General features: G+C 33.7%; 1 protein-coding gene across 5 annotated transcripts; it reads right to left on the bottom strand.

Moving 5' to 3' along the window:
* Window positions 1–1,088: 1,088 nt before the first annotated feature.
* LOC139851742 (uncharacterized) lies at window positions 1,089–11,584 on the bottom strand. 5 transcript variants are annotated; one of them, XM_071840901.1, is made up of 25 exons: window positions 11,474–11,584; window positions 11,205–11,367; window positions 10,637–10,746; window positions 10,277–10,349; window positions 10,106–10,167; window positions 9,432–9,573; window positions 9,132–9,341; window positions 8,972–9,038; window positions 8,466–8,868; window positions 7,887–8,034; window positions 7,651–7,811; window positions 7,460–7,559; window positions 7,120–7,194; window positions 6,888–7,022; window positions 6,467–6,556; window positions 6,058–6,234; window positions 4,653–4,757; window positions 4,262–4,420; window positions 4,026–4,070; window positions 3,354–3,572; window positions 2,510–2,616; window positions 2,356–2,412; window positions 2,045–2,105; window positions 1,665–1,951; window positions 1,089–1,441 (listed from the first exon to the last, which is right to left on the bottom strand). In XM_071840901.1, exons 2-24 carry the CDS (start codon window positions 11,343–11,345, stop codon window positions 1,787–1,789), a joined length of 3,012 nt encoding a protein of 1,003 aa, XP_071697002.1. In that variant the 5' UTR covers window positions 11,346–11,367; window positions 11,474–11,584; the 3' UTR covers window positions 1,089–1,441; window positions 1,665–1,786. The 5 variants fall into 5 exon arrangements, with proteins under 5 accessions (XP_071697002.1, XP_071697003.1, XP_071697004.1 ...); XM_071840902.1 differs by having other exon boundaries at window positions 1,665–1,948; XM_071840903.1 differs by having other exon boundaries at window positions 2,045–2,102.
* Window positions 11,585–17,076: the final 5,492 nt, after the last annotated feature.

The following is a 17,076-nucleotide window of genomic DNA, read 5'->3' as shown; positions in this document are numbered from 1 at the left end:
ATATGTAGTATTCGTTTAGTTAGTTGCTTTCTAGGTTCAAGCTCCCTGTTTTTCCCCGTTTGTATTCTTTTTGGAAAACATCCTCGTTTCTATGAGTATTATTATTTTTGTCTGGGAATAAAACCTGCAACACGAAACCAAAACCAGAGAACCCAAGAACACTGCCTTCGAGACTGGCTACCAGAAACTCAGGAATCAAACGCTCAATTATGAAACAAACAAGATAATAAAAATCAACCTAAGAACACTGCCTTCGAGACTGGCTACCAGAAACTGAGGAATCAAACGCTCACTTATGAAACAAACAAGATTAGAAGACAAGCACAAACAACCTACCACTAATCTTAACATCAACCAAGAGGGATAAAATGTATGAAAAGAGAAGCATGACAACAGGAACAATCTGGCCAGATCTGGTGATCCCATCTTCTGGAAAAAGGACAATCAGAGAAGAAAACCAGACGCCGACAAGAACAAACCTACCACTAACCTTAACACCAACCACAGAGTAGTGGTCACCACATACTGGTCGCCTGTGGAAGATTGGCGGAAGAAGAGAGGCAGCGGGAAATTTTGGCTATCGGGAAAAACGAAAAGCCAAGACCCAGATCAGAGAGCTTAACCACCTAAAGCCACTACACCATTACCGTACATGGCATACGGCTCACCACCGTATGCGCCACTTGCGTACGGCGACTGCAGAGAATAAAAACGAATGGAAAATGACCGAAAGTGCCGAAAACAAGGCGAGGGAATAGACACACGTAAACAAGGAAAAACAATGAGGAAGAAAACAATTCTGGCATTAAACCACTTGAAGAGCCGAGACAAAGAAGGATCTATGACGAGTTATTGCAAGTGGTATCCATTTATTTCAATGGTTTACACTGTGTAAAGTTGGTAATCCAACAAATGTCGAATTCAAAAAATAATTGTAAGGTTGGTCATGCCTTCGGATTAGTCCGGGTTTCCGTCAGGACAGTAGTCAAGGGCCGGTTATGCAACTACGAGAGATGAATGCGTGGATGGTTTGATCCCCTCTTGGTGATCCCAAACTGATGTAAAAAAAAAAAAATTAATAACATTTTATACTAATTTTATTCGATCATATGCCACTCGACAAAAGGAAACAAATCTTTTTACCTCACTTCCAAATTTCTCAGATATAAGTAAAGCCAGGGCTTTTACAAATTTGAATGATGAAGCCACAAGTGCAACCAAAATTAAGTGTTACGACTCATTTGCAGTAACATTTAACTAAAACCTAAAGTCAATATGTTGACCATCACATCTTGAAAAAACAGGTATGAAGGACCACAACTATTTACACTGCTTAAGTGCATCTTCAAGAACCACAACACATTGCAAATAAAAGGAATCAGCCCCAAAACTCAACCACAAGAATCTGTAAATTGCCTGTATCCCGAACACCATACACCACCTGTCAAAACAAACATTAAACTTCAGGAATATGCATTTCAAGAGACTATAAAAGATCCTTTTGAATGTATGTAACATCTATTCTATAATACTTGATATTATATTATATTATATTATTTAATATAACGGAATATAGTTTGTATAATCACCACCCGACCCGCTATCACATACGTAAAATCTGGACTTAAAGAAATGATACATTGAGATGCCACATGATATCTTACCTCATGTTTTTCCTTTGTAGAGAACAATGGGCATCTTTTGCCCCAAGTCTGATCTTACTTGGGAAAACGTAAAGAATGTAACCGTATATTTTTTTCATTAATATGAATTGAAAGAATTATTATTAAGTCATTTTAAGAGCCTGCTTTAGTTGGGCAAGTGCGGCAGGATGAATCCTATCCATGGCGGTATTGAAGGCCTCCCCATGTAGACTAGCACATGTTTGAAGGTTGTCCCTCACTGAGTACTCCAACGACATCTGATTTATAGGGTCTGAGATTTTCATCTGCTAACACACGAAATAAATAAATAAATAAATAAATAAAATGATACATTGTCAGAATATAGTATAGATGCTCAAAATAAATAGGTAAAATGATACCTGTCTCCTTTTGAATTCTTTACTTGGAAACTGAGGTCGGCTTGAGCTCATACTATCACTGCTGCAATTTAGTTACAACAATTTAACATTAGTTTATTATGATGTGAATATTATTTTCGTATTCATGTTTTCCTATTTGTTATCAGAGACGGATTATTTATATGAAAAATAGTGAAAATTAGGAAGACTGAAGATGGGGATGTTATACACAGCCGATACCAAATATATTATGATCAAACCCGTTATCCAACTTACCCAATTTGCCACGTCTAGATTCATAGTGGTGTATCTACTCAATTACAAAAACTAACCTGGACTCATCTTCAGTTGTGTCTTCACTGCCACCCAAAATTACACTTGTGCATACACTGCCACAGATAAAGATGAACAATAATTACGTCATTACAAATATCATTATCAAGTTTCTCAAATATTGATCCATGAAATTTATTGTCAGCTATGTACCCCAGTATTTGATCTAATTTATCAAGAACTTGTGGCAACCGTAATGTCAGAATTATAGATAGTGCAAACCCAAATGTCTTTTTCTGAATATAGTTTACATTGTCAACCTGCAACGAATAATGCACAAATGGATAAATTCAAAGCGTGATGGTGTAATTTCGTCAATTTTTGTAGATGCATAACTTCTACTTCACTCCTAATCTTAGTTCTAATTTAAGGAATCAAGATCATGTAGGACTTCAAAATATTAGACTATCACTAGGTTGAAGACGAGCCAATGTCCTTGTTTTTTTTTTATAAAACTTCTTATATATATACTTCTACTTGCACACCTTTAGGACCTAAATCATATGAATCTTCTAGCGATCAGGTCTTTTATTTAACCATAACATAGCCATAATTAACAAAGTTAAATTACCCCTTAAATATAAACACATATAGTAAACAAATCTAAATGTTACAAATCCAAAAAATTTTACACCTTCCAAACAAAACCGGTCCTTGCTGAAATTATTATTGATTAATAAAACTATGACAAGCAAGCAACGATATAATATATTCCTTGACCCCCTAGTTATAGTGATCAAGCTTGAATACCACAAATCCAAAGAACTTCACACATAATACATTTTAAAAAAACTCGTCCACATCAAAATCAAGATTATGATTGATTGACAAAAATTTAAGTCAAGCAACCTAACATATATTTTATTCCCTTCATCCTACAACAAATTATTATCAATTAGACAATGCAGACAGTGTAAAGAAGTGTTCAACTGACAGTCATCAGAGTGTGTATCGAGTACTTAAGTCTATATAATACTATAAGTCTATAAGTACTAACCTTGTCAAGCCATACATCAACCAGACAAAGAAGTATATTTTCTCCAACAGGGAAACCAGCATTTTGAAGGAGCAATAAAAGGGATGATTCCGATGCTAACTGAGCCAGAAAATTGGTATTTGTTACCAAAATCCTTGCCAGAGTGGCAGCTGCGGATGCCTTTACAGCTGTACTGGTGGGGACACTGTCGTCTCCAGTTAAGCAGATAACAATAATTTTCTAGCATATTGTTGAAAAAATAAACTTCCATCAACCTCAAGCCGTAATTTTTATAAAAAAAAAAAAAAAAAAATCTATTCAACTGAAAACACGTCCCAAGAGATGAATAAACGAGAGAATACACATAGGTTGTAAGTTCAAGCCTGCTTATGAACAGGTGGTAGATTCAGGTTATATTTATTTTCTAAAAGGGTACAAGGAAAGGGTCAAAAGTTGCCCAAAAGTATATTTGCGATACGTAAACAACTTAAATATTTATCCCAAATTATCTTTATGAGACACCATTATTATTATATATTTTTATGATCATATTGACACACTAATGTTTATTGAATTTTCTTAGAAGAACATATCTTTGTGATCATAATTGACACCAAGCCAGTTTTAATATTAAACAACGTACTCATCTCACCCATTTTACCACCTCTACTACTACTAGTGTACACAATATACCTGAAGGGTACTGCTTATTAACTGTGGCCCATCAGAAGGAGAACACTGCAACAGCAAAGCAGAAGAGATGTAACTATCAATATAATTTTAACATATGCAAACATTATCATAAGCTAAACCTAAAAGGAGCATTAAATTTTATATTTAAGATACGGAAATTAACTTGTCACAAGTAAAGTTGTAGGTAATATCTAATATTGTAACATATATACCCCAGATCTCTTGTATGAAGATACCTGAATGAGTAGATCAATGACAGGTAGTATTGAATGTAAGCCTCTATCATTAACGTTACCCACAACTGCATCGAAAAGCTTAGCAACAGTTGAAGCATGCAAACTCAGAAACTCACTTCCCCCTAAAATAATGTAGCCTTCGATGATAGACGCAGCAACCTTGAGTTACCAAATTTTGATGGTCAGCTTGCTAATTAACAAAATATATGCTATCTATTAACCAAGGAGGATGATGATGATGATGATGATGTCACATTTATGAAGTGTCATATTTTTAGAAGATTTAAAGAATGTTGTGTTACTACTATATCGTGCAATTGGTAATCTTTGATGATGTCAGCTTGCTAAATGATAAAATATAAGGGATATTAGAACAAGATCTCAATCAAACCTTCAAGTGATCAAAACTTCTTTCCAGTATATCCACCAGAGAAGGGAAGTATCCCAATAGTTGAGGGACCATTGATGGAGCGTTAGAAATTGTAACTTCCCATAGCTGCAACATTCATCAAATTGAAAGTAAATACGAAGCTGCTTATTTACTATAGGTGACAAGACAATCAAATTTGGTAATGGATCGACCCCTTATGTGTCAGGACGAGAGATCTGTTGCCCCGAACACTTGTTTCACTTTAGACTTTTATGATAATACATGTTGAGTAGTTATTATGATTAAAGAAACTATTATCACTATAGAGTTGTAATCATGTGAATCCAACAATTTGCTTGAAATCCAAGGGACCAATCAGAGCGCGACAATCACATGTGATTGACTCCTTTTTTTTCTTCAAAATTTTGTTTTTTCCAATTTTTTGTTTTTTTTTTTTTGTTTTTTTGCTTTTCAAAACATTAAAAAAAAAAAAAAAATTAGCCCGATTTAGAGTTTATGGTTTTGTGTTTAGTCCAACAACAACAACAACAAACCCCAATCCCGCATATGCGAGGTACGGGGGAGGTGAGATGTAGACAATCCTTCCCCTATCCTAGAAAAAAGACAAGTCATTTCTCCACCCGAAGTGAAACACTCCCAAGAGTAGAGAAAGTCATCACTCTCAATGTTCTATGGATAGAGAGATTGCTTCCAAAAGGACCTCCGGCCTATAAGTAGGAAAAATTTTAAAAAATAAAAATAAAAAAAATAAAAAATAAAAAAAAATAAAAAAATAAAAAAAATGAGACGCCATGAAAATGGTAGAATCAAATTTCCATGGGTTTTAAATCCTGCCTAGAATTCAATTTAGGCTCTAAGCGACAGTCAAGTCGCCAATAAATCGACGCTTGCTGTTGACTCGATTAATAGAGCCAAGGTTTTGTGTTTAGTCCCTAAACTCTAAACCGTTCGTGTTAAAAACTCAATCTAAACCCTAAATCTAAACCCTAAACATTAACCCCAATTTCTAAACCTTAATTGCTAAACCATTGGTTTAGGGTTTAGGGTTAAGGAAGTCGATCACATGTGAAACACATTTTGGAGTAGTTTTGACTACATGTGAGAACAAGTGATTGTCGCGCTCTGATTGGTCCCTTAAATTTCAAGCAAATTGTTGGATTCAAATGAATATTTCACTATCACTATAATAATATAAATCTTTCAAAAGAACTCGGGAGTTCGTACGCATTAAGAAAAAAAGGTTGTGGGTGACTGTCACCGTAAACCCATTAAAACCTGACCCTGTATTAGCTTAAGTTTTTTTATTAGACACATTTGAGACAGAACAAAAGCTAATGTGCCCAAAAAGGTAAATCGGTCAGATTAACAACTCCATTGTTGACACGTGAAGTAAACATTTACATACCTGCATGCTATCTTCAAGAAGTTCATCGGGGCTATTCACATCAAGTCCACTTACTAAAATTGGGAGCAACACAGTGTAACACAACGGAGACTTGTAACCAAGAGAAACTACAAAGTTTTTGAGTGCAGTTAAAAGCTGAATCTGTAGAAGACTTTCTCCAGAAGATTCCTCCCATGACTTCAGAAAGCAGTTATTTCAAGTTAGGTAAACCAAGTATTTGGTATTTGGTATTTTGTAATTGGTAATTGGTAATACATATTATATGCTCAACCAAAAAGGTACAAAAAACTGAACCCATAATCTTAAATATATAATCATCCATACATCAGTAGCCTTACCTATCTGGTTCGTTGTTCAGATAATAGTTCGATAGATGGAAAATGACCAATTTAGTAATTTGATTAAATACCTTTTGAAAAAACTGAACCAATTCATTGGCATATGGAATGATGTCACCGACATAGGCAATCAGCATAGAGATTGTGTTTAGAACTTGAACCTGGAAATCAAACCAACAATATACATCAATCAGTTCAAAGTAAGTGATCATAGAAGTAATCAGTTAAAATATATTAACAAGAGCAACCATATCCAGAAAGGATAACATCCATATCCAACAGTTGAAACAAATTATCTTATTTACAGAAACGGACTGCGAGGTATTAATAAGCATCATCAACATTAAATTCATAGTACATATTATTCTTATTGAGATGTCAAACTGTTGAAATGTCAACCCAACCAAAGCACGACCATGTATATTCAATTTGATGCTATGAACTGAAGTACAAAGATCAAATAAAAGATATGTAAAAATTGATTGTATCTACCTTAGAATCAAATTCCTGTACATCCTCGACCAATTTAAAAGACAATTGCCAACAAACAGGGAGAAGATCAGCAAATTCTTGCTGTGAAAAGGCTGCATCTTCAATATGAAAATACAATGCCCGAGATGCTGCCAACTGAATCGCAAAGCAACAGATTCAAGGATTTTAAAGAACAATTAGCATAGTTAAGAAATAATGTGAAATAAAGAAGTTTTAAAGGATTTCACTATACCCTGACACACAAGTCTCTGTCCTGCAACAACTTGATCAGAGCACAATAGACCTGTCGTTTGGTGTCATCTTTAATCTGCAAACACATCAAATACAGAACACAGCAAGTTTCAAATGTAACATACCTGTACTTGAGAGCACATGAACAAAGATATGCAAAAAACTGCTATGATGTCACGAAAGAGGTGACATCATAAACAAAATATAATATGAATGTCGATTTACTTCATCACATAAATCACAATATTTTGAGTCTAACAAGGTACATATGAAAATGATAGGATTTAAACAAAAACAAGAAACACAAAAAAGGTCTCAAACAAAAAGTACAGTTGATTTACCTCGGAAACCCATTGACCAAGAATAAGTGCAACTTTCCTATGTATGATGCGCATGTTGGGATGATCATTTGTGAGTTCTAATGATAAAGCATTATTAAACCTGAAAAAGAAAGTATGCATCTCAAACTAACTCAAGATGTAAAAGCAAAAATATAGAAAACAATACGTGTACAATTGTTAAAAAGGCATACCAATCCTTAAAAGTGAGATAATTTGATAGATCATAATAGACGTATGCTGCTGCACCATAAGAAGCATCCTTTAAAAGCAACCCTGAAGTAATATCAGTTACTGATGGAGGGCAACCATTCATTGCCTCCTGTAAGATTGAAACAACAACAGGACCAAGCAGCTGCAAGTAAAAATTACAAATTTACTACATCTTTCAAGAAAAGTTGAAAATAATCAAAATGTAAACTATACTTACTTGACTATGATTGTAAAACAAAACAGTGTATAATGCTTGAGCACACGGTCTCAGTTTCTCTGACCAAAGAACTGCATCCTGTTCATGGTGAAAAGACTCAGGGTTCTGATGCCACTCCTCCAAATCGCTTGCTGTTAAAATGAAGTACCTGATACGCAAACATACGAGTTTGCACCAGAATTTAAGAAAAATATACTAAATCACTAAAACACATTCAAAACTGTTTCTTTATTGTTATTGTTATATTGTTATAAAATCCATGAAAACTTATGCTAGAGTTCATTCTATACATAAGTAACAACTATCCAACCATCACATGTGTAGGTTGAGTAGCAGGTTCTAGGCAAATGGGTCACTTGTACCCAAAAACTTCCCATAACCTTCAACCTTGCCATGTCACAGTCACCATTGGAAATGGTCTAATAGCTAATTCTTTTTATTTGATTCATATGACCTTTTGAGATTATAATAACCCAATTTGACCCATTCATAAATAAAAGGGCATAAATTGCGACCTCTACATATAACTGCAGAAAACATAAGTAGATAAAACGACACTAAGGATTACTATCCACCTACCTCCTTATTAAAACATTACACAACAGTACAACCCTGTCATTAGGCAAAAGTGAGGTGAGTACGCCTGCAACAGCCCCAGAAATGTTTTTCTTTCTCTGCTCAAAAGTGACTACATTTTCATCTATCACACGTCCAGTCATGATTGGCTTGTATTCCTTGCATTCAAGAACAATTTTTGCCATTGACATACACTGAATTAGAAATTTATCAAATGACACTATCTCTGGTTCAGGATCAGTGATCTTGTTTAAACAGAAATCCATCACTAGTGGAAGAACACACTGATCACCAAATGAGTATGGATGTCTTGTCTGAATGGCCACTAATATCTTCATCACCTTAGTGCATGCCCTTCCTATAAATTCATGAAGTTTTGGATGGTGTTCCCCAAAAGATGAAAAATCTGCAAATCAACAAGCTTTTTTTATATTTGTTGAGCGGGATATAGTGAAAATAACTCGTTATCATTCACTTTACAGTAAACTTTTCAGAATGATGATGCTCACAGTATGGAAGGAGCGATTGGATTGCTTTCAACATCAAAGGGCAAACCGATTTGACTGGTCCAACCTCCTACAACATGATGATTAATATTTAACAAAGAAGTTTTTAGTAAGGTAACTAAATACATAATGCAGCTTAAAAAGATCTTCGTAACATGAGTACCTGTAAAGATTTTTCATCACTTGGATATCCTGAAACAATCAACTGACGTATGATCTTTGAGCACAGAAACCATCTTTCACATGTTAAATACAGTTCATCGTGAGAAGGGTTTAAGTTTGTATTTTGAGCAAGGGAAGCAAAGCCATTAAGTATAATCTGCATATCACTTTGCCATATATGCCAGCTGTAGTCAAAAAACTGGGATGATATCTGCTCAACCAGCAGATAAGCACGCAGTAAGAAATAAGTAAAGAGAATGAAATTGCAACCATTTTTGATATGTAATTATATTATATATACCTCAGCAAAGTTTCTTTGGTCTGAAGCAAGACGTTTGGTAGACAACTCCTTTAATGTTCGGAAGAGAATCATAAAGATCCTATGTGAAGTAAGAACGTCTGCTGACTGAATTCGTTGAGCTAAAACAGAAAAAAGTTCGGACCTGATTGGGTAACCAACTCAGTGAGCCCACCAATATATAAAACAAAGGTAGATACACAACAATTAACATAAAAGACAATACCCAAGAAACATGCAAACCAAAAGATGTTAGAGTATACAGAACACAGTGTTATCAAAGGTTCAGAGCACACAAGCGTGCAAAGGGGTATTGAGGCAGTGGGCCTGATGCACAAGGAACAACAAAAGACACACGCCTCATGAATGTAAGGCATATTATTTTGAAAAGCATTTCAATAGGGTTTAAAGTAGAATAATAGAGTTTATGGTTGTTCTTCTATTATACTTACCCATATAGGATCATTTTGTGCTTTTTAAGTGGCCCATATTTAATTAATATATACCCTAAAACATTACAAAAGTCTACATAGGATTTGGCCATTGTAAAAACCCCGGTTAAGAAGCACATCCGTTCATTCGCGCCTTTAATAGTTATACACCTATACAACAAATAAACAGGGACCTACAAAAGAGTCAATGCAACTAAGGAGTCCATGGTATTATGGGAAGCATACCATTCTTTAGGATAGTCGATACGGGCTATTTTAGAGATTATAACAGCCAATGTCAAAGCAATCTGCAGTTAAAAAGTATAAAATACATAACGTTTGAAAGTTAGACAATATACACGAGATGCCAAAATAAGTTGCAAACTGGTCATCTTGACAAAATAATGTGGTCCCCACCTGATAATTGTCTTCTCTCAAGTGAGACAGCAACTTTTGCCTTAAGTGTGACTTCTCCTCACTGGTAATACCCCTGCAGTTACTTCTTTTATATTAAGATTTACATGGCAAGTATTTTTCAAAAAGAAGATGATAAACGAGCTAGTTTCTGTTAACTGTTCTTATAATATTTGCGAATGAACAGGGAGTATCAATCCTATAAATGAAATATAATGATGATATAAGTTGATACCAAACTTTTTCTTAGACAATAAACTGTTGATAATAACTTGATGTGGTATGCTTTAATGCTCGTAAAACTTAGTTTAACATCATCAATTTCGAGCAAAAACCAATTAGAATAACATATGAACAACTTACGACGAGTCACGTTTGTTCCTCCAGTACCGATTGATACTGTTCTTGAAATACAATGATGCCATCAAACGAACAGCCACTTGAGGCGCCAAATCCTTTGAACTTATCACTTCCTGCACAATAAAGCATATCAACACACATGACAACCTATTATCCACATACTAAATCACCTTTAGTAATCATGAGGGTGGCCCATTGTGCTTCCATATGTACTATGGTTCTAACATGTAAATGTCTCTTAAATTCTACATACTGAAACAACTCCTAGCAAATAATTCATGCATACGTCAATCACTAGTTATTATAACATATGTATAACATCGTATTTTCAATCATACATGGCAACACTTCGTAACAAATATTCGGTAGGAAGGTATGAAAAAGCCCTAAAATTAAATATTTGACAAATTTCATGTTAAAAACTTCAAATACATTTAAACTTTAATATTTAACATGTACAACTACTCATTCAACGAAAAATCTGTAATGCTAAATACACGAACACAATGTAAACGATTATTTACATTTAAAACCCTAGAAATGAAAATAACAAAGTGTAGCAGAATCATACCATGAGACACGAACAAAAGCCTGGCAAGTTTTCAGACTGAGCAAGTGTAGATTCAGCTGGTTTCCGTACAGATTCATCGCCACTAAGTGAATTTGAGAGCAGCGTATACATCGCAGGTAGGTCAGAACCTGACAGTGCCATCGCGCCTGATTCTACAAATTAACTGATTAAACAAATATATAATGAATCAACTAGATGTAATACAGATACAAATACGTATATATATTTTAACAGTAATGGAATTATCTTACGAATGATTGGTTACTTACGTTTAGGGTTTATGATGCAATCTGAAGAAGAATACAGAATCGATTTGGAGATTGGGAGAAATGGAGAGTCAAATGGTTTTGGTTGATTGATGACAAGGGCCGAAAGTGGAAGTAAAATTGGGGGTTATGTTATGTATGTCTTTCTACTGTCACATTCTTCTTTATTCGAAAACCATTTCTACAGGTTTTTAATAATAATTTATTGTTAAATTATAAATTAATAAATTTATAAGATAAAACAAATATAAATTAGTGACATTCATTTGCTCCTTTTATCTTAAGAAAAGATTTTGTTACCCGTGAATTCACGGGTGTTGTGAAGAAATCTATGTTATAATATTAGTGTCATTGACCCGTTAATTAAAATTTATTACTCCGTAAAAAAGATTACAAACATAAATATTGAATCATAGACAATAACTTTGAAAGATAAAACCAATATAACCAAAAGTAAGTGTATAGGTATTTGATGGAACACATAGTACTCAGCATCTTCCATGAAGTTAATGTTGGAACACCGTGTGTACTTTTAAATCCGATTAACGCAGCGGATAGTTGAAATAATAATCAATTATTATTTTATAAACTATTTACAAAATTAAATATTAATATGTTTAAATTTAATAAAACATGCACATGATTAACGATCCCAAAGATCCAGTTATACCATAATAATTGTCATGAATATTAAATCATAAGATGGGTTAACGATATACCTTTCTTGAAGATCCTGATGAACGGAGAGAAACCTACGATCAAAAGTATGACCGTCTCTTTGGATAGTCCACACTACACTTCAAACAACGTCAATTGATGTTAGTCCAAACACAAGTAATAATTAATCAACCTTTGATTAATATTATGAACTCAAAATAATACTCCGTATGAAACAATGTTATTTCTTTTCTTACTTTCTCTCTTTTCTCTTTTCAATTCTCTCGTTAGTTTTTATGAAGGCAAAAGATCATATATATAATATGAAGTAAAGTAAAACGTATCAATCAATCTGAATCACAGATATATTTTCCTTTATAAGACAAACAACTTTTTAAAAAAAAGATATTGAAATAGAAATAAGATACGGAGTATAAATTCATTAAACGATAAAGTCGTATTTCTCAAATACTTTAGGGGTATGTTATGTAACTTATAATTAATAATTTCTATCATGTCGCTTTCATGTGAATAGTAAATTAATTAATTTCGTTTCATTTACCATTTATATGAATAGTAAATGAATTAATTTCGATTTACTATTTTGTTACTTGAGTAATATATATACATCATATCATATATATTTTATTTGACGTCTCGGTGTATATGTGTGTGATCCCGAAGGCTCAAATGAAGTTGACCATATAATTATATGTTGTACCTTGCACATTAATCCTACAGTTAATCCCACAACAACATCCTCCTTCCTTAGCATCATACTTTTAGTAATTACAATCGTTGGAACCATATTAATCCAACAAAGTTAAACATACTAAATTACAACTTAAATACTAAATTACGACTTAAGCTACGATATGAAATTGTGAATATAGCTATGGATTTCCATGCTTAACTGATGTACGCTTGATACCATAGATAATTACATTAAGCATACACAGATAAGCACACCAACACACGTAAATAAATACATAACAAATGATATATGATATTTCTTACTTGTGAAGTACTTTTGAAAAATGTTCAAAAAGAATGATCCATGATCATCATGATACCTAATCAGCCTGTTAAACACATACATTTGGTATGTACTCACCATCATACAATACCAGATAAATGGCAAACATAGTTAATAGGAGGTATCATCTTAAGTAGCCACTACCTTACCAAGTTTAAAATTTTCATGGTCATTAATTCGAGTCTAAAATTGTTATATTTCCAAATAAAATCCGTAAGCAACCTAATGATAGGATATCAATACGTTTAAAAACACACTTCCAGTAACACGGGTTAACGTAATCATGAATATAGTCAAGTGGGTATAGTTTACTTGGAGACTAAGACACCAATAAATTTAGACCATGATATAGCATCCTTATACACACATCATCGTAACAACCAACAAATTGTAATCTTCGTCTACTTATAAAACATGTGATTCGTTTATTACAACTTTGAACCACAAAGAAGCACACATATATATCGTCTTATACCAACTGTATATAGAAGGATACACAATTCGCCTAACAACAATGCATTCATTTAAATAAAATCATAGTATGTAGCAGTTATCATCTCTAGTTTCATTTACGTGCTTAATCAAGCACAAGGAGGTCATAAAAACATGTGTGTTAGTCTCTCACTCACTATTTCACAAACAAAATTTTGTAAGATAAAGAAATCAACAAAAGAACCCATAAATTGTAGTGTTAGGAACTATTTTCCTTCAAATACTGAATGTTTCAGGCATCATTAACACCATTAATTAACTTGAAATACTAACCTTTAAGATGAAATCAGAGGTGAAATGAATCAACCTTAATAATGGCTTAATAAAAACGAAGCCATGAAGATTTTAAAACTCCAAATGGATATGAAAAGGATGAAATTAATAATCATATGAAGTATTATTTTAAAGAGTATCGAGTGCTACTGCCTTCAGCCTTTTCAAATTTATGAGTCACCACAATCTCATTCATTCAGACATTTCATCGAACGCTTAGCATACATATATAACTTAGTTAGTACTAAGTATCACAAAAAAATTCATAACAAATTATATCAAACATAGAAAGTGTTTAGATCATCATCTTTATTGTTTGAAATACCATTTTTCTTCAACTTTCAAACATAAAAGGGCTCCTATTAATGATGTAACAACCCGGAATTTTCCAACGTTTATTATTAATATTTATTATTAATACTTGTGCTTTAATAAATGTATTTTTGTACATTTACTTGTTACCGTATTTAACTTTCCATGGCCCGACTAGTCTTTGTGACACGCGTACTTTTCACGAATAATATTTTTGAATATTATTTACATTCATGACTATTTATTATTAATCATTTTTAATTAACTAAGGTTAGTAGTTAATTACTTGGGCTTTAATTATTTAAATTGCATACTTATTTGGACTTGGACCTTTATTATTGGAAATGGACTTGGAAGCCCACCCTACACTCTTAATGGACTTGTAAGCCCATGTTTTAAGCTAGTATTACATTAAGGTTAACTAGTATTAATTAAACTAATTAGGAGACCAAGTTGTCTCAAGCATGCAAGAGTCTTTTAATCTTATTACCCATTCAAGCTTTCACCACCTTTTCCACACTTGAAAGACAAGCTTTGACTTCCCCTTCTTGGCTACAAGAACCGTCCACCAACACTCCATGGGAGGGAATTCATTTTCAACTTTTTTTTTTACTTACTTACTAGCTTACAACCTCATTTCACACACTTCATTCTTACAACTTCATTTTCTCTCTTTTCTCTCAACTTTCTCTCTAAAATTTGTAAGTAACAAGCTTTAAGTCTCTTTCTTTTTCCTTCACAAAACCGATTATAATCATCATCATTTGTTACTTGTTTGTTGTTAAAAGATCAAGTTATCTAGCTTGTATCTTCATAGATCTTGGTTACTTTCATCTCTTGTTTGAAGAAGAACCAAGAACAAGGATCTAAACTTTTTAGTTTATAATTCTATACTTAAGTGTTTTCAAGATCTAGAGTTCATAAACTTGATGATCTTCTTTATGTTTATGTTTTGTAGACTTGAATTCTTAAAATCTAAACTTTGGTTTGAATCTTCTCAAGTATGAAGCAAATATGAACATAATACTTGTAGCTTTAATTTATTCTTTTATTTCATTTATCTAAAGTTGTAGTGTTGTTAATTTGGTCAAGTATTACTAGTTAATCTTGATCTCATATTTCTTGAAACTACTTTGTAAGTTCAAAAACATGTAAGCAAAACTTTTAATCATAACTTTGTACACCTATGATAGATCTAGACTTTTGGGTCTAGGATCTCCAAGATCTAACTAAGAACTATGTTCTACAAACTTAAGATCTTGTTTATATAAGTTTACTTTCAAGTTTATAGCTTATTATTACTTTTATAACTCATGTATGTGTTGGATCTAAGATCTTGATGCAACTTTGGTTCATCAAACTTCATACAACTCGTAGGGGAGTTGTGCTACATGTCTTAGACTTACACTAGTGTCATGATGGTCAAACTTTGTTAATATCACTTTTAGAGTTCATGTATGTGTTGGATCTAAGACCTTAATGTAACTTTGGTTCATCAAACTTCATACAACTCTTAATTGAGTTGTGCTACATATCTTAGACTTGCACTTGTGTTATGATGGTCAAAACTTGGTAAAGATGATGCAAACACATCAACGAGTTGTACACTTGAAGCTATAAGCATCAAGGATGAGAACCGTGATGAGCATCGAGCACCAAGAACCCACTGGAACACTTAACCTACTGTTTTTCGGGTCTGATCAGAATACCTGGGCTACTGTAAAGTTGATATTCAGTTATTTCGGTTTGAGTAGATGATTTTCCATTTAGACCTCGTCTTAATTCGAGTTACGGTTTAGGATCTATGGCCTCCCGAAAGTCACTACACCCTATTAACGTTGTGCTGAAATTTCTGACCTACTCGCACTTAAACCGTCACCACGGTCAAACGAATACGAGTTTAGTTCTATAAATTGGTCAGTACCTAGGGGACTCATATACGGAGCCATGACCACTGGTCTCGCCTCATTTCAGTTTTTATAGAGGCCGTGGCAACTAGACGAATTCAACCTTTGTTTTAAACCCTATTCTTGAATGAAAACTTACTTTACCCTTTTGACTTAATGATGATTGGTGATAATACTTAAGACCTAATTTACATACATTTAAACCTTTGGGAATGAATTACTGACTTAGTACCTTTTGACTTAGGTTGAGGACTTTCGGACCAACCACTTTGCTTACTTTACCGCGTGCCGACTTTTACTACTTTATCACTGTGAGTTATAGCATCCCTTTTTACTTTAACTATTTTGAGAACTGAGAATACATGCGCATTTTACGTTTTACATACTAGGCACGAGTACTTAAACTTTATATATGTGTGGGTTATACAACGGCATAAACTTTCCCCTTAGCTCGGTAACGTTTAGTCATTGGTCTTTGAACCGGTGAACGCTAATCTTAGATATGGATCCATAGGGTTTGACATCCCCACTCGGGCTAGTAGCGCTAGCATTTAACGGGTGTTTAATACTTCGTAAACATACGCACTCGCCAAGTGTACTTTTAGGGGGTGATAAAATGTTAAGTTAGTTACCAAGTGCCCACGGTTGAACATATACTTTTCATACTGTTTTGAAACGCTGTTGAAGCACTGAAATCTCGTGGCCTACCTTACATTACTGTTATACTTAAACTATAGCTCACCAACATTCGTGTTGACGTTTTTAAGCATGTTTTTCTCAGGTGCTTAAGGTTGCTTGCTTCCGCTGTTGTACTAGTCTTGCTGATTAGCCACCCGCTGCCTTATTAGAGATGTCACCGCATGAAAACATTTTATCTTGCATTCAAACTTTATTACTTTTGAGCTATGATTTGTAACGACCTAAGGGTC

The sequence above is a fragment of the Rutidosis leptorrhynchoides genome, chromosome 6 (genome assembly GCF_046630445.1).
Source record: "Rutidosis leptorrhynchoides isolate AG116_Rl617_1_P2 chromosome 6, CSIRO_AGI_Rlap_v1, whole genome shotgun sequence".
Classification (NCBI taxonomy): Eukaryota; Viridiplantae; Streptophyta; class Magnoliopsida; order Asterales; family Asteraceae; genus Rutidosis; species Rutidosis leptorrhynchoides.
The sequence above is the reverse complement of the archived record's forward strand: the minus strand, read 5'-3'. Positions and strand labels throughout refer to the sequence as shown.

Bases quoted from the DNA above. Each gene is read 5' to 3' on its own strand.
- LOC139851742 (XM_071840901.1), bottom strand. From the start codon at position 11,345: ATGGCACTGTCAGGTTCTGACCTACCTGCGATGTATACGCTGCTCTCA. The intron at 6,557-6,887 runs GTAGATACAATC...TTTGATTTCCAG, and splicing joins TACAGGAATTTGATTCTAAG to GTTCAAGTTCTAAACACAAT. The intron at 4,071-4,261 runs GTATCTTCATAC...TTGCTGTTGCAG, and splicing joins TCATTGATCTACTCATTCAG to TGTTCTCCTTCTGATGGGCC.